The sequence below is a fragment of the Henckelia pumila genome, chromosome 2 (assembly GCF_033568475.1).
Source record: "Henckelia pumila isolate YLH828 chromosome 2, ASM3356847v2, whole genome shotgun sequence".
Lineage (NCBI taxonomy): Eukaryota > Viridiplantae > Streptophyta > Magnoliopsida > Lamiales > Gesneriaceae > Henckelia > Henckelia pumila.
The window spans coordinates 76,236,852-76,255,326 of NC_133121.1; the positions used below are offsets into that span (position 1 = coordinate 76,236,852).

Here is an 18,475-nt window from a genome sequence, read left to right on the forward strand (position 1 = left end):
GTCAAACCGAATGGCATGACTATAAACTCAAAGTGACCATACCTTGTTCTGAATGCGGTCTTAGGAACATCTTCCTCTCGCACTCTCAGCTGGTGATAACCTGACCTCAGATCAATCTTCGAATAGACAGAAGAACCCTGCAGCTGATCAAAAAGGTCATCTATTCGGGGTAAAGGATACCTGTTCTTAACTGTAGCCTAATTCAACTGACGGTAATCGATACAAAGCCGCATAGAACCATCCTTCTTCCGAAAAAACAGAACAGGAGCACCCCAAGGCGATACACTAGGTCTGATGTATCCCTTGGCAATCAAATCTTCAAGTTGCTCCTTCAAATTTCTCAGTTCAATAGGTGCCATACGATAAAGAGCTTTGAAAATAGGTTGAGTACCTGGCACCAAATCGATGCTTAATTCGATCTCTCGAATGGGTGGCAATCCAGGAACATCTTCCGGAAACACATCAGCAAAATCTCTAACCACCGGTAAATCTACCAAAGCTGGGCTAGATTTCAGTACATCAACTACATAAACCAAAAATCCTTCTGCACCTCTCTATAACAAACGAGTCATAGATAACACCGAAATCAAAGGAATTCTAGATCGAGAACCCTTACCAAAGAATTTCCACTCGTCTGCCATTTCAGGTCTGAACCTGACAACCTTCAGAAAACAATCAACTGTTGCCCTGTACTTGGTCAAAGCATCTATACCGACAATACAATAAAAATCTGACAACCCAAGCACAGTACAGTCGAATTCTAACAAATTCCCTTCAAAACAAAGTTCACAGTTCCTGACTAGTCTGACAGAAATAATTCTCCCACCCAACGATGAAGTAACAGCTACTAAAGTAGGAAACAACACAGTAGGCAAGGCATTCAATAACACAAATTTCTCAGAGATAAAGGAATGGGAAGCACCTGTATCTATCAAAACATGAGCAGAATAACCAAAAATCGAACAGTTACCTGCTATAACATCGTCAGGTGTTGCCTGAGCCTGATCCTCTGTCAAAGAAAAGACTCGTGCCTACTGTCTCGAAGGCTGGTTCGCACTAGAGTTACCTCCCTGTCTGTTCTGCGGCTGAGGCTGGAAGGAGTGCACTGCAGAAGACTGCCTCTCGGGTTGAGCTGCAGGTCGAGATGAACTTCCGCTCTGAGCTCTATCTCTGTTACGCTGAGGGCACACCTTAGAGAAGTGTCCCGGTTGTTGACAGGTGTTACAATTACCAAAGACTCCCACACACTGATCCGGTGAGTGTCTTCCCCCACACTTGCTGCAGTACATGGCTGAAGATCCAGAACTCTGTCCTGAACCGAATTGCTTGGAACTACTGGAACTAGAAGAACTGTTCCCCTGCCTCTTGAACTGTTTACCTCTTGCTTTGTACTGATCCTTTCTGTTTCCCCCACTGTTTCCACCTTCATACCTTTGCTGCTGATTCTGATGCTGCGTTGGCTGATTCTGATACTGAGATGGTGGGTTCTGATACTGCCTCTGTTGCTGAGGTGCTACCTGGTTACCTCTTTGCCTCCACAAGCCTGCTTTTGTTCCCTTTGCATGATTCATGGCATCCGCAAAGTTGTTAGGCCTGTTGGTGTTTACCAACGTGAAGACGTCGAAGTTCAAACCATTGATGAACTGATCTGCCTTAGCTTCTTCATCTCCGGCAATTAGCGGCGCAAAACGCAACAGACTATCAAACTTAGCCACGCACTCTTCAATGTTCAGATTCCCTTGCCTCAGATTGGCAAACTCTGCTCCCTTATCTTTGCGATACGAGATAGGGAAAAACCGCTTATAAAATTCAGATTTAAAAAGAGTCCAAGTAACTTCCGTACCTCTACTCTCCATTGCTTTCTTTGTCATGATCCACCAGTTCTTAGCAACCCCACGGAGCTGATGAATGACTAACCTGATTCGGCGATCATCGGTGTAATCAATGGAATCGAACAGCTGATCGATATCATCCAACCAACTCTCACAGTCAACTGAATTTTCTGAACCCATCAATAACGGTGGATTGAATGACTGAAACGTCTTCAGCAAGGTTTCCATAGGCGTTGCTGAAGCATCCAATAGATCAACTTCAGTGCTAGCTTGCTCAGTCGCAGGGATAACTGGCGGTGTGTTTCTGTTTATCACTCGATGAGGACCCATCTGAATAACAAAGGTTAGGGCACAAGATATCTCAATCGCTACAACCGGTGCCCCTTTACAACCGCTCAAAAAAACCGGATACCAGCCGATAACATAAGCAGTTATATCTCAAGTAGATCATGCTTTATAAAAGTAAATCACATAACCATGTAATTCAAATAATTCTCAACAATAAAGCATGCTTGCATGGAATTAATTATACAGCTAAAATAATTCAAACACATGCGAGGAGCCAATACACATAGACTCGATCTACCCGCTCACTCTAGTTCAACCAAGAATCTTATCTCTCTAATACCACTTAATGTGAGACCTCGTTTCTAATCAACTAAACTCGGACAAACAACCAATTATATATATATATTTTAAAGAAGGCTCGCGCGCCCGCGCTGACATCAGCGCGCCCACGCCTAAGCTCCGCTAAAACCAGCGCGCCCGCGCTGATTCTGCGCAAAGACCAACGCGCCCGCGCTCTAAGTAAGAGCGCCCGCGCCCATACCTCGCAAAGAGGCCGCGCGCCCGCGCCGTCTTCTCGCCCAGAAGAGTTAAGGCACTGAAATAAACTCAATCAAAACCTAAAAACTTGCATTAAAAGTATTTGACATGCCAATAACAATACAAGTAAGGTTTAGGGGAGAGAAACATTCAATACGGTATTACCTACATCGATTCTTGCTTACAAAACAATTACGAGAAGTTCGAATGTCTAAACATGTTTGCAAAACATAACTAGGTTGACATGCTGATTCGACTTCTAAACAAGTCTCACTTCTATCTCTTGCTCTGGACGCTAACCAGGTCTATGTTGACTTGATCCTGCCCTTCCTGTTGCCAAGTACACATACAAAACAAAGCAACAGCCGGATAACCGGTGAGAATGATAATCCCAGTAAAAGCAACATATCAAGTAATACAACAATAAACATGCTTTCAAGACAACAACACAATCAATAACAACATAATGAAATGCATGTCTTTAAACCGGGATATCAAATCTGATAAACAAAGGATTGCTGCTGTGCTTTTGGGATCCCGAGGATGAGATCATGTGACGACTCACCGACTTTCCCAATCGAGGTGGTGCCACATATCTCACTCCTCTAGACTTTGAGCAACCATAATGAGTATGCTAGCACTAGGCTATACGACTACGACCTAGGCCACTCAATCATAGTTCCCAAACGTCCAAACAAAAAGGGCGGTTCTACCCGCTGAAATCAACGTAGGCTCAAGATGAATGCATAATATAAACATAAAACATAAGCCACATAGTCAAAAGCAAATTCAATCAACAAGACACAAGTTCCTCATGCTAGAACAAGTGTAGATGCAATATGTGATTTGAAAAGGGAAACTCAAGAACCAACTGTCCCGAGTATGCTATCCCGCTACGATGACTGCTTTTACCTTTCAATGTCATAGATCCAACTCCGGACAAGCTACAAAAAAAGATTGTATCAACAACTATACAACCTAAACAACAAACAACAGTTCAAGGAAATCTCTTTACCGTTCTTCGTCCAACTCTCGACGAACAATGCTGCTAACACAGGGCTCGACAACTCCAACGAATCTGTATGAATACAAGAGTTGATCAACAACCATGATCACTCTCAAGCCAAGGCTTCAATCAATACAAAAACGATTCGAAAATCCAAAACTCAAACCGACGGCATAACGGCTATAAACTGAACAAACCGGAAATGCAGACAGCAGTTCAATACTGATATAACCTCATATCAATGCCCAAAACAACAATAACAAAGCAAACCCATCAATCTCAAAATCCACATTTTCGAAAATGGCTTCCAAAAATCATAACAAATCCGAACGTCGCTCTAATTCAAAACCGACAGATTATAAACGATTAGAACTCTGTCTAGAACAACATACTCGAATCTCAAACGATTCTAACAACATCCAAAAACTAGAATGTATCCGATCGCAGAAGAACTTACAATATAACAGAGCTCTCACTGCAGTGATCGATAATCTGCCTTCAGAAATAAATTCCAACGGCCGGATCGAGCTCGGACGGAAATCTGGAAGATTGGAAAAGCTTGGAGGCGTTCTAATGGAGGGAGACGGCTTGGAGGAGATGAAGAGACTTTTTCAACCAAGTTCTAAGAGTAGATAATATATAAAATCCATAATTTGCATTTTAGTCCCTGAAATTTCCAAAATTTGCAAAAAGGACCCTGATCAAAATCAAGTCGGCTCGTGAACTCTGTAATCTCCGATTAACTCAAATAAACTCATTTAATATAAAAACGGGGCGTTACACAAACATAAATCAGTCTCGACCCAATCTCGTGGTCTAAGTTGAAGAAAAACTACTCAATAAACGCAAACATAATTCAAGAAACAAGTTCAATCATAAAAAGAAGAAGAATTTATAAGAAGAAGATAAAATTTTATTCCAAGCCTTCAAAATCTTCAAGCCCTAGCCGTCATCTGCAATTCTCAAAATTTTTGCGTAAAATAAAATTGTGCCTTAAGTTGGGCGGCAATTCCCTTTTATATCTTTCCTCAAAAGCCTTTAAAAAAATTCTCTAATTCGAGCCCAAAAAGGAATAAAACGGCCTAGTATCCAAGGTTTCCATAAATTCCAAAACACTACGTCTACGTATGGAATTTTTTGCACCGTATCTGGACCTTGTGCCACATTCTTGCATGGTCCGTGCCTAGGTCCGAACCACATCCGTGCCTGGTCCGTGTATGCAAGCTCGAGTGCATAAAACGTCTGATCGAGCGCGAAATTTTCTGTCTTCGAACTTTAGAATCTTGTCAAGTGCGCTCGAGCACAAAATTTTTTGCCTCAACTCTCACAATTTCCCTTTGCGTGCTCGAGCATGCACTTTTCTGTCGCAACTCCGAGAATTGCTTCATAATACCTACAATTTAACCAAAGATAGTGAGGAGTAATCCAAATGCATGAATAACAAAATAATCAAACATGAATGAACCTAATGACGTAAAAACCATGCAAAATGGACTCAAAAATATCACAAAATAATGAATAAAACCACACTTATCAACTCCCTCATACTTAAGTCTTGCTCGCCCTCGAGCAAGAACATGTGACAAATACAAATTCAAAACACAAAATGATGCAAAATCAAAATACGGATGATTTCATGGCTAATAGTCGAGCCTCAATCAAATCCAATACCCAACAGCTAGAAACGCCCTTAATCTTTTCACAATATACCTAATAATATTGAACGTGAATGTGTGTGTGATGTTACTCCGGTGTTATGCACTTAAAGTAGAATCTGCTATCACGACTGCAACATAACCTAATTAACACATCGGTGCAAATATCCCTCGCACGTATCCATTCATTTTAACTACACCTAGCATTCACACATCCCTTGTACTTATAGAACAAGAAGTAAGGATGATCCATATTTTTAACGCATCGTCGGAATCCAGATTTTTTATCCGGTTAACTTCAACTCCATATATTCCCCCCCATATTTAGCTCTTGGAATTGGTTGGATTAGGATTTCAATCCTCATTCCAAGGCCTCCCCTCACCTTAAAATCCCCATTTTTTCCCTCTTTTTTTTAGGATACGTTGATGTATGCTTGGGATATGAAGGTACAAAGATGGCCATCCCAGATCAAATTTTCTTGTTCATTTCCATCTTACCTCTCTTTTATTTGGTACATTCTTGGTTGTTTTACTCATCGGTTTGAGGGCTGGGCGCAAGCAGGGTGATTTCGAAGTAGCGACAGAGCTATCCAAGAGGCGGAGCCTTCGACTTCAAAGGGATGAAGACGGACGCAGGTATAAACCTAGACTCTAAATAGACTTTGAGAGTAACTAATATTATAGTTAAGGCCTTTTGTAAAAAAATAGTTATATGGTAATTACTTGCTCATAGGCTTGGAATTGTGAGCCAGATTTTAGGTTTCTGTTTAGAGGTACAAACATACTATCCTATATATCCAGGATGAGTATGTATGTTCTATGTGTTGCATGTTTATTTGGCATGTTTTATGTGTATATATATTATGTCAAGATTATTATGCCGCATGTATTATCAAGTTGATCCTATACCTTGATGATAGCCTTTAGTGGAGTTCGCTCAGCCCCTTATTCTTTAGTGTATGGTTGGACCCGTTAGTACGAGATCCCTATGCCCACAAATTCTTTCTGGTGAGTTGATAAGTGCATTTTATACACATAATTTTCATATGATTTAACTTTAATTTTTTAGCGACCCAACCCGGATCCACTACCTAATAAGAGTTAAAAGCATAATTAAGCATGCATTAAATAAATCGCTGCGGAAGACTTAAATAAAAGCAGACCGACAGAATACAACCGGTTAAACAAATTCGATTATACAACCCAATCGAATAAATAAGCCTAAAGGGAAAAACCTACAGCTAATCCTGCTGTCTTCACTGGTCACTGGCTACTCCAAGCTCCTGGTGCTCAATCCTGCACCTACACCTGCCCCGTCGAATAGGGTGTCCAGGTACACAGAAAAGACTGGACGTGAGCTCTAAGCTCAATACGAAAGCACGGGTAAAACATACAAATATGATGCATGCACATGACAGGGTATCCATATCTGGGATAACTGTATACAACTGCTCAGTAATGGCGCCTAGGACATGAGTGGTACAACCCAAGGAGAAAACCCTGCGTACACTGCTCATTCCTAATGGACGTAGACCGTGTCTTCCAGATGCCAGTGTCGGCTAACCCGTCGGTCGCGGGGCGCTCGACATCTACCGTCCGAATAGGGCTGAGCGGCCCTACATGGCTCATCTCAAAAGATGGACAGGAACAATATGATATGCACATGCTGCATAATAATATGACACACAAATGCAACATATAAGCATGCAAAACCCGCTGGCTATCTCAGTCAGTACTTACGTACCTTTCTACAGGCAGTCCTAGAAGTTCCACTCTAGGTTCTAAGCCTATCATCAACTCTACAATGCAAATACTCATGCATCATTTAATAAGCTCTAAAAGCCTTAACTAAGCTATTGCATACTCCTAAATATTTTTAGGAATCCAAAGCTATACCTACGTCCGTCTTTAGCCCTTTGCTGTCGCTTGCCTCAAAACTAGGCCACAGCTCCGCTACGATGCCTGGATCGCTATGCCACTTCTGGATTCTCCATAGGATGCCTAGATCTTCCTAGATCTGAGTTAGAAGGCTAAGGAATTGAGAGAAAAGAGAGGAGAGAGGTGCAAGAAATGAGTTCTCGAACCCTCTATTTATAGACACGGAACGGAACGTCCGTTCTCCATCGTTGCGTCCGTTCTTCCTGACGAACATTGAGTCCGTTCCTCTTCGTTGCTTCCGATGTCCCATCAAGTGCATAAGCAATGACGTCATCTTGCTGACATCACGGATGACATCAGCTGCCGGAACGTTGCTTCCGTTTATGAACGTTGCTTCCGTTCCTAGTCACCCTTTGGGCCATTTCCGATCATTCTGACTCCATTTACGAAGTCCGTTAATTCAACAGAAACTCCCTTAATCATGTATTAATAATTTGTAACATGATCACATGATTAATATAGTCATTAATCGTTAATTACGGATACTGGTTACTACAAATTTTGTGATGTATCGAGTTGATTTTATGCGTATTTGTTGTTGTTTTTGTGAAATGCAAGGATTCGAGGAAAAGTATAGATAAGAGGAAAAAAAAGGAATTACGGAGCTGCAAGTTAAAAAATTTACTTGAGCTTCTAGGGAGATCCAAATCCAATCTTCACCATTCAAATTGAATTTTAGGATGTTTTGAAGCTTCTATCAAAATTTCAGCTTGATCTGACGGCTAGAACTCAAGTTCTTATTTTTGCAAGAATGCCGCACAAGAAAGAAAAATGCAGGGTGCACCCGCGCCATGTAGCCTCTCATTTCCAAAAAATCTGATGCCGATCAGTGCTATTGCGCCCAAGGATAGTGCACCCGCTCCTTGGAACAAAAAAACGCGGCGCACCTGCGCCTGATAGTAGAGCACCCACGCCCGATGTGTCTTATTTTTGGAAACTTTGAGTCTCGAATTTAAAAAGGACTCTTTGGCATATATCAGAGTGGTATAGAGGGTTTGCAAGGTTTTTTAAGGCCAGAGACGGCTAGAGACCAAGGAGAAGGGAGAAAAAGAATTCTTGGCATGAAGACGGACAAAACGACTTCCGGAGACGGAGAAGAATCATCTACCTTCGTTTTTATTTTTTTCTTTCTTCTGATTGTTGAATGATGATCAAGAACATGCTTTTTTTGATTTTTATTTTCAATATGAACTAATTTCTTTGTCTAGAGGGATGACGTAGCTTGACTTGAAACCATGTTTTTGATATTTTGATTGATATATTAGAATTCTTCATACGGTTTATTTGTGTTTTCCTGAATTGATTGCTTTCAATTAACTGATCACTAGTTGAATTTTTATATTTATTTGAAATCTAGCACTCGAGAGAGGTGATTTTGAATAGGAACGTAGAAAAATACATCGTTGGTGTTTATAGATTTCGAGAGGCCTATAACTCCATTGAAGCCATTGTAAGAATTATTGTGATGTTTACCGAATTTGATATCTAAACTTTGATAGAAATATGTTGATATTTGATACGAATTTCTACTTGTCACTTGAGAAAGGGAGTAGAAATTATTAGTAATTCTTGATTAGTAAACTAGAAGAATTTATGATATAAATTTCTTTAAATTCATCGTTATTTAATTTTAATTATTGCTTATTTTAGTTATTTAAACTCAAATCATTATCGTAGCTCTACATAGGATTAAGATTTTATTAGTTGCAAATATTTAATATAATATCATTTTATTCATTCTATGTGGGATCGACTTGTAATTAATTCTTATATTATAACTTGAAACCGTACGCTTGCGAGCGAATTAGTCTTAATTTTGATTTAGAGCATTTATTTTATTTTATTGGTTCTAATTTTAAATTTTTATCTTTTGTTTATGCAGTTTATGCGAAAAAGCCAAAGTTACGACTCACTGATCTTTGATCCAAAAATCGAGAAAACTGCTAAAGCTTTGAGAAAATCTAGAAGAGAAAAGTTGCAACTAATGGCTGAAGAAATAGAAAGAGTTGAAAATAATGCTCCGGTGCCAATCAGAGATCACTTTAGACCGGTGATCAATAATCATTATTCTGGAATAGCTCGGCAGAACATCACGGCGAATAATTTTGAGTTGAAGCCAACTTTGATCAATATGGTGCAGCAGAATCAGTTTAGGGGTGCAGCTACTGAAGATTTGAATTTGCACCTGCGCACTTTTCTGAAGATTGCTGAGACAATGAAAATTCATGGTGTTGCTGAGGACACCATCATACTACGATTGTTCCCGTTCTCTCTTAGGTACAATGCTCGTAGTTGGCTGCAGTTTCTACCTCTTGGGAGTATCACTACATGGGTTGACATGGCTTCAAAATTTTTGGCTAAGTATTCCACTTGCCAAGTCTGCCCAACTGAAAATAGAGATCACTACTTTCAAACAGCAAGATCATGAGATATTTTATGAAGCATGGGAGCGCTACAAGGATTTACTACGAAAGTGTCCAAACCATAATTTTCCAAATTGGGAACATATTGAATTATTTTACAATGGTTTGAATGGGCCAACTAGGATTTCTGTGGATGTTGCTACTGGAGGTTCGATATTTTCTAAATTTCCTGTAGATGCTTATGAGATGCTTGAGCAGATGACGATTAATAACTACCAGTGGCCGAGTGAGAGATCTATGATAAATAAACCTGCTGGAATTCATGAAGTTGATGCATTAACGGCCTTGACTGCTCAAATGACTGCTATTTCTACACAGTTGGATCTAATGAGCAAGGGAAATCAAGTTTCAACTGAGTCGGCATCATTGGCGACTGCAGTTTATCCTACTGGTGGATTTGAATGTGTGGATCAAGCTCAGTATGTGAGCAATCGCAATTTTACTAGCTATCGAGGTAATCCTGTACCAAATCAATATCATCCTAGTTTGCGCAATCATGAGAATTTTTCATATGCAAATAATAATGATGTGTTGAATCCTCCATCGGAGTTCAATAATCAAAAGGGTGAGGGTAGATCATCTTTGGAGGATTTGGTTGGTAATTTTATATCTGAGTCAACAAAAAGATTTGAGAGGACTGAGAATATGCTTGATAATATGGAGAAACACTTGACCAATATGGGTGCTTCTATGAAAAATCTTGAAATACAAATTGGTAAACTTGCAAATACCTTAACGAATCAGCAGAGAGGAGCTTTTCTTAGCAACACTGAGGTGAACCCAATAGAGCATTGCAAGGTCGTTACTTTGAAAAGTGGAAAGGAAGTTGGAATTGCGAATCCAACAGTTGAAGAAACTAAAGTTGAAGCAAAGCAAACAAAGGTCGGTGACATTAATGACCCTGTAATTGTGTATGAGAAACCGCCTGGGCCAAAACCAGTTTTACCGTATCCTCAACGGTTCAAGAAAAAAGCTTTGGATGAGAAATTCTCTAAGTTTCTTGATATCTTCAAGAAAAATCATATAAACATTCCATTCGCTGATGCTTTGGAGCAAATTCCACACTATGAAAAATTCATGAAGGATGTGATGTCGAGGAAGAGAATGATCGAGAAATTTGAGACGATAAAGTTGACTGAAGACTGCAGCGCCATATTGCAAAAAAAAAAAAAAAATTACCACAAAAATTCAAAGACCCAGGGAGTTTCACTATTCCTTGTATTATTGGTGGTGCGACTGTTAATAGAGCATTATGTGATTTAGGTGCAAGTATTTATTTAATGTCTTTCTCTATTTTCAGGGCCTTGGGCCTTGGCGAGGTGAATCCGACTACAATCACTTTGCAGTTGGCTGACCGTTCTCTTACTTATCCTCGTGGAGTTGTGGAGGATGTATTGGTAAAAGTAGATAAATTTATTTTTTCTGCCGAATTTGTAGTGCTTGATATGGAGGAAGATCAAAATGTCCCTATAATTTTGGGAAGACCATTCTTGGCAACTGGAAGAGCTTTAATTGATGTGCATAAGGGTGAATTAACTCTACGAGTTGGTAGTGAAGCGGCTACTTTTAATATTTATAAGACCATGAATTACGAAGATGAGGTACGTGCTTGTAATTGCATTGATTTATTTGATTATTCTGTGAATAATTTTGGTGTAGGAATAGAGTTGAAGAGTAGGCGAGATCCGAAGGTGGAAAAGAAGGTGAAAATAAAGCCAAGTCCAAGATGATTTTTGAGTATGTTTGGAGGGCGAAAGAGAGGAACAAGACCTCCAATAAAGTGAAAGAAATTGGATAAAACCAGTGTCAAGTCAGGTTGACGACTTTAAACCAAGCGCTTTTTGGGAGGCAACCCAAATTATATTTTATTTTTATTTTTTAGTAATTTTAAGTTTTTTTTTATTTAAATTTTATTTACTTTATTGGTTTCATGACTTGTTCACGCGCTAACATTGAATTTTCTACTCTAGATCTTAGAATTTGTGAGAAATATCGACTACCAATGCACTTGCACCCGGAATGATGATGGGCTATGACTACTGACGGTCATGCCACAGGTATGTGCATCCCTCCGTTCTTGTTATTGAATTATTGTACATTGAGGACAATGCACATATTTAAGTTTTTTTGGGGGGGGGGGGGGGGGGGGGGGGGTGTGTGTGAAAAATTTGAAATTTTTTTGGTGAATTAATTTGAGTTATAGGCATGATGGTGTAATTGTGTTGGCCTATGATGAAAATAAATTTTTTGTGCTAAAAAGTCATTGTTGGCTATATTGTATCTTGAGTTCTCAAATTTATGCACTAAAGCCTTGACTGTCGATACTCATGACAATTAGAAAAAGTTATGTGGATTTTGTAAGAAGATCAGATGATTTGATCCTTAAATTTGGTGATGCACACTTGAGACTAAGGTAGATTTTTACAAATAGAGAAATGATTTAGACAATTTTTTTATTGAGCCTGCAAGTCTTTTATTTGTTAGCCTTTCATTTGTAGCCTTGCGATGAAAAGAAAAATCCAAAAGCAAATGAAAGCCAAAAATCAAAAAAGAAAAAAAAATGTGAAAAAAAAGAAAAATAAGGAGAAAGTAAGGTGAGCGAAAATGAGAAAAGAAAAAGATGTAAAATGTACGGAGTAGAAGGTGTTAGATAAATATCTGACAGTGCCTGGAATCGATATAAACCTAGTCTACTCAATACCACAAAATTAAAAATATCCACTTCCTAGCCTATCCACTACTACATAAATTGAAAAATGTTCAATTTCCTTTACCTGAATCCTAATGTGGCTACCTTGAATATATATTGGATACTTGTCTCCTATTGAATGTGCTTGAGCTTAAAAGAACTACCTGATAAGTCTTTTTGATCTTTGTGAGTAAGGGTTGAACTTGGTGGAGAGTGTGTTGAAGCTAGAGAGCGGGATTAATGACTTTGTGAGGCTGACTGGTTACATGATTTGATCAAAAGTTAGGTGGGTAGATGAGATTGGCTACTCACACACACACACGAGAACTCTTGAGAATATTATCCGACATGTGGATTGAATTGTCAAATATAAAATTCGGAGGCCGATTATATTACTCATTATTATTTTTCTCGGGACTAGAAAAAGTCTAAGTTTGGGGGATTTGATAAGTGCATTTTATACACTTAATTTGCATATGATTTAACTTGGATTTTTTGATGTATCGAGTGGATTTTATGCGTATTTGTTGTTGTTTTTGTGAAATTCAAGGATTGGAGGAAAAGTACCGAGAAGAGGTGGAAAGAAGGAATTACGAAGCTGCAAGTTTAAAACATTACTGGAGCTTCTAGGGACATGCAAATCCAATATTCACCGTTAAAATTGAATTTAGGATGTTTTGAAGCTGCTGTCAAAATTTCAGCTCGATCCGACGGCTAGAACTCAAGTTATGATTTTTGCAAGAATGCCGCAAAGAACAAACAATGCAGGGAGCACCCGCGCCCGGGACCGGCACACCCGCGCCCTGTAGACTCTCATTTCCAAAAAATATGATGCCGATCAGCGCCCTTGCACCCGAGGATAGCGCACCCGCGCCCTGGAACAAAAAAACGCGGCGCACCTGCGCCTGAGAGTAGCTCACCCGCGCCCGATGTGTCGTATTTTTGGAAACATTTAGTCTCGAATTTTAAAAGGACTCTTTGGCATATATCAGAGTGGTATAGAGGGTTTGCAAGGGTTTTTTTTTAAGGCTAGAGACGGCTAGAGACCAAGCGGAAGGGAGAAAAAGCATTCTTGGTACGAAGACGGACGAAGCGACTTCCGGAGACGGAGAAGCATCATCTACCTTCGTTTTTATTTCGTTCTTTCTCCTGATTGTTGAATGATGATCAAGAACATGCTTTGTTTGATTTTTATTTTCATTATGAACTAATTTATTTGTCTAGAGGGACGACGTATCTTGACTTGAAATCATATTTTTGATATTTTGATTGATATATTAAAATTCTTCATCCGGTTTATGTAATGGCCCGGGTGCATCCCTCTTCATCTGGCCCATCTGGCCTCAGCTCTGGGGGACCGCAAACATACTCATGGTCTTCTTCCCACCTGGAAAGGGGAGTTTTTTCCCTCCCCAGTGATAGAATCTTGAACCACCAGGCATATATCCAAGTTCTTATCATCCCCTTTCCAGGTGGGGAGAAGACCATGAGTATGGTCGCGGGTCCCCAGAGCTAAGTCCAGATGGTCCAGATGCAGAGGGATGCACCTGGGCCATTACAATTTATTTGTGTTTTCCTGAATTGATTGCTTTCAATTAACTGATCACTAGTTGAATTGTTATATTTATTTGAAATCTAGCACTCGAGAGAGGAGATTTTGAATAGGACCGTAGGAAAATACATCGTTGGTGTTTATAGAGTTCGAGAGGCCTATAACTCCATTGAAGCCATTGTAAGAATTATTGTGCTGTTTACCGAATTTGATATCTAAACTTTGATAAAAATATTGAGTTTGATATTAGATACGAATTTCTACTTGTCACTTGAGAAAGAGAGTAGAAAATATTAGTAATTATTGGTTAGTAAACTAGAAGAATTTATAATATAGATTTCTTTAGGAATTAAACTGGTGGATAGCCAAGTGAAATCGAACCTCTAGAATTCCTCTCTTATTGAATTTATGTCTGGCGAATTCATTGTTATTTAATTTTAATTATTGCATATTTTAGTTATTTAAACTCAAACCATCATCGTAGCTCTGCATAGGATTAAGATTTTATTAGTTTCAAATATTTAATATAATATCATTTTATTTATTATATGTAGGATCGACTTGGAATTAATTCTTATATTATAACTTGACACCGTACGCTTGCGAGAGAAAAACATGCAACATGTGTTATCCACCTCCTGATGCGACGATCCAGAGTGCTACATACCATGGCGCCACTTGACTGAGCAGAGTTTGACCATGATAGGTTTTCAGTACCCTGTACATTTGCATTGGCTCACTCATAGCATGTGTATAATCATATTTCCTTAATGAGCACTGTTCTTGCTCACATCTTCGATTTTTTCTTGTAAATCCCATTCCCCAGGGCAGGACCTAGGTTGGACGGACCCAGTGGGAGTGGTCACTGATGCTGAGGTTGCAGCTATTTCTGAGAAACAGTGTTCTTATTTTAGTTTTATTTGAGGTTATTCGCACTGTTTCAATTTGGCTATATAACTTTATCGTTTGGGGTTTTCAGTGCCGATTGTATTTTGACGGTAGTTTTGTTGTCGCAGTTTATGTTTCCACTGGTTTTATCTACTTTTGTTTGTATTAGGCTAATTGCATGCTTTTAAGTTTAACTAGTAGGTGATCCTAGAACGAGTAGCAACATTTATGATATCAGAGCATGCATGAGATTTTTGGGATTATGAAAATTGTCTTGGGGTTGATCTCTGTTGCTTTTTGTAGATGGCGGGTCACGATGACGAGAGTCATGGTAGCATAGGACGCTAGGGTGAAGATGATGATCGTGAGCACCATCACCATCATGAGGACTGCCGTCTCTTTGACATGCATATTTATTAACATATGGGACCCAAGCCGTTGGTTGGAGGCGAGACCCCATAGGTTTCAGAGGACGGGTTGGAGCGGATCGAAGGATGTTTTCATGTTTTCCATTGTACCAAGGATGTTAGGATCAATCTGGGGAGATTCTTTGAGCTACAATAGCTCGTTCTTGAAATATTGAACACCGATCAATTAAATTGAGTTTAGTTTTCAAACCAAGTGGAAGATACTTAAAATAATCCTTCGTAGAAACTGATTAAACATTTTGTAAATCATTTTAAAGATATGAAAGATTTTGGTATTTGAAGAATGCATAAAATGATTCAACAATGCATCTTAAAAACAATAGCAAAAGTAAGTAAATGCAATAAATAAAAGAGGCAAGAATTTGTTTATGGATGTTCGAAGACAAAACTCCTACGTCACTCCTTCTTCCACTTAAGGAAGGATCCACTAGAAGACTTGAGTTTATACAATGTCTTGTATATAACCCACTCCAATCATAGGACTTATCTCATCACCTAAGTCGGAGCTCCTAGTACTCTCAATTGTAGGCTTCAACCTCACAACCCGTATAATGTTTAATGTCTCTTATGCCAAGACTACAAACACAATGTTTAATGTCTTTGTGTGAAGACTCTTAATCAACTAATATTTTTAAATATCTCTCATATGTGTGTGAGTGAGTTGGGGTATGAAGAACTTGAATGGGAAAGCACAAGTATTTTTTTTTGTTCTTCACACCAAGGGCTGCTCATGCTTTTAATCCTCATGGAAAGTAGTTGTATGATCTTCCCAATGTTGTATTTATGAGCAATTGTTTGATATTCCCAATGTTGTGTTTATGGGTTGTTTGATCTATCCAATGTTATATTTTTGGAAATTTTTTATCTTTTCAATGTTGTATTAGAACTGGTTCTTCAAGTGATCTCGCTCAACTGGTCTTGCTTCAATTGGTTTTGTTCAGCATGTCTCGTTTTGAAGCAGTCAGCCTAGAATGAAACAGTCGATACTTGAGAGAGCAATTGGAGCATGATTCGCAGATTTCTGGGCAAAGTGATGAAAATAAAAGTTGTATCTATTTCTCTTTGATTTCCAATGCATCAAGAATCACCCAATGTGATATGAGAGGGTTATTCTTGAAATACCAGACTATGCCAGAAATTCTTCTCTGCAGAATTTAAGAGCAAACCCAGAGTATTAAATGCAGTTTATCAACTCTTTATGCTCCGATTCAGACCTCTAATTGTCAAGATGATTTGTATATCATGTTCTTATCTTTTCAACGCATACTGAATCATTCCATTTGGATAAAAGAGCTGCAAAATATGACCAAAATACCAGAGCTGGTATGTCAAACTGCTTGATGTCATCTTATTCGTCCAGTTCAATGTTGAGGCAGCAGTTTGACCTAGATAACATCCGAATTGGACCAACTGGTATGATATATAACTTGTAGATATTTGAGATGGATTTTCAACGGTTATAACAACTGGTCATTTGGATCATCGAGCTATGAGATATACTCAAAATAATAAGCTGCGTCAGAAACTCAGTTTGGTTGAATTCAAGTTCATCATCTCAAAGCTTCCAAAATGTGATCTACCAACTACACAATTTATTAAATATGTTAGAAACATAATAACAAGTTTTGTTATCATCAAAATAAAGACTGGTCTATAAAAACAGACCCAACAATCTCCTCCTTTTTTATGATCACAAAATATGAATACAAATATGAACAATAAAACTCAAGAAATACAAAGCATGAAAATCATATTTGTATGCAACATATTTCTCCTCTTTTTGGTTGAATCAAGAAGAGTTCGAAGATATGAGAAATTTTGAGCTCCTCCCCAAATTTTGAATAAAAGAACTTTGTAAAAATGGAGAGGTAAATCCAACATGCTCTACTGAATTTTTTTTAATTCTTTCTCCCCCTTGCTAAAAGCCATTTCATGATTTTAAAAACATGAAAAAAATATCCAACATATTAATATATGAATCAAGCATGTAGCTTCAACAAGAATAAGAAACTCAAACTCCTATATTTCAACCAATACAAAATCAAGATATGGTTGCCAATTCTAATATTCATAAACATTTAAAGTGTCTCTTATTAATCATTAAGAACAACCAACCAATGTAAGGGAATTTCTAACCAAGCTAGCATAAAATGGAATATATAATTGACATTTTACTCAAGTACCATAGAATAAATAAAACTTGAAGCGAGTTTTCTCGATGATATATGCTTGGAATTTGAATTTTGTTGCCTTTTTAATTGATGATGGCAATAGCCTTAAGCATTTTGGCAAAAACTCCAACTTTTTCCTTAGACTCTATTTTTTGCCACAATTTACTGGTCCGAGTTTAAAAAATAAACTGCTTTTCCTCGTGCATCCCCATGCTACAAATTTTACACCACTGCAATCCTATACAAGTCTAGTTTATAATTCAAAAAGTGGTTTGTCATTTGGACACCCGATCAAGGAGTTATACCATTTTTTTCAAAGTCACTGTAAGATGCCATAAAACTCAAATATGCATATCTGTGATAGAAAAATCATGAAATATGATTTTGGAAAATCAAAATCAGTTTCAAATGTTCTTTCAAGAACAACCTGCTCTGATACCAATTTTTAGGATCGATTTGGGGAGATTCTTTGAGCTACAATAGCTCGTTCTTGAAATATTAAACACCGATGAATTAAATTAAGTTTGATTTTCAAACCAAGCGGAAGACATTCAAAATAATCATTCGTAAAAATCGACTAAACATTTTGTAAATAATTTTAAAGATATTCAAGATTTTGGTATTTGAAGAACACATAAAATGATTCAACAATACATCTTAAAAACAATAGCAAAAGTAAGTAAACACGATAAATAAAAGAGGCATGAATTTGTTTATGGATGTTCGGAGACAAAACTCCTACGTCACCACTTCTTAAACTTAAGGAAGGATCCACTAGAAAACTTTGGTTTATACATCTTTTATACAACCCAATCCAATAATAGGACTTATCCCATCCCCTAAGTCGGAACTCCTAGCACTCTCGATTGTAGGCCTCAACCTCACTATCCGCATAATGTTTAATCGCTTATGCCAAGACTACAAACACAATATTTAATATTTTTGTGTGAAGACTCTCACTCAAATAATCTATGTAAATCATCTTTCATATGTTGTTAGGATCAAATATGTGTGTAGAGAGATGGGGGTGAATACACACTTAAAATATTTCAAAATATTTTCCAAAAC

General features: G+C 38.2%; 1 protein-coding gene and 1 non-coding gene across 2 annotated transcripts; one reads left to right on the forward strand and one right to left on the reverse strand.

The window, feature by feature from the left end:
- The first annotated feature begins 9,240 nt into the window (after window positions 1-9,240).
- LOC140877751 (uncharacterized) lies at window positions 9,241-11,344 on the forward strand. Its single transcript, XM_073281327.1, has 5 exons — window positions 9,241-9,617; window positions 9,802-10,141; window positions 10,244-10,809; window positions 10,980-11,280; window positions 11,339-11,344. Exons 1-5 carry the CDS (start codon window positions 9,241-9,243, stop codon window positions 11,342-11,344), a joined length of 1,590 nt encoding a protein of 529 aa, XP_073137428.1.
- LOC140885670 (small nucleolar RNA R71) lies at window positions 9,641-9,747 on the reverse strand. Its single transcript, XR_012151089.1, has one exon. It is a non-coding gene; the product is annotated as a small nucleolar RNA R71 (small nucleolar RNA).
- Window positions 11,345-18,475: the final 7,131 nt, after the last annotated feature.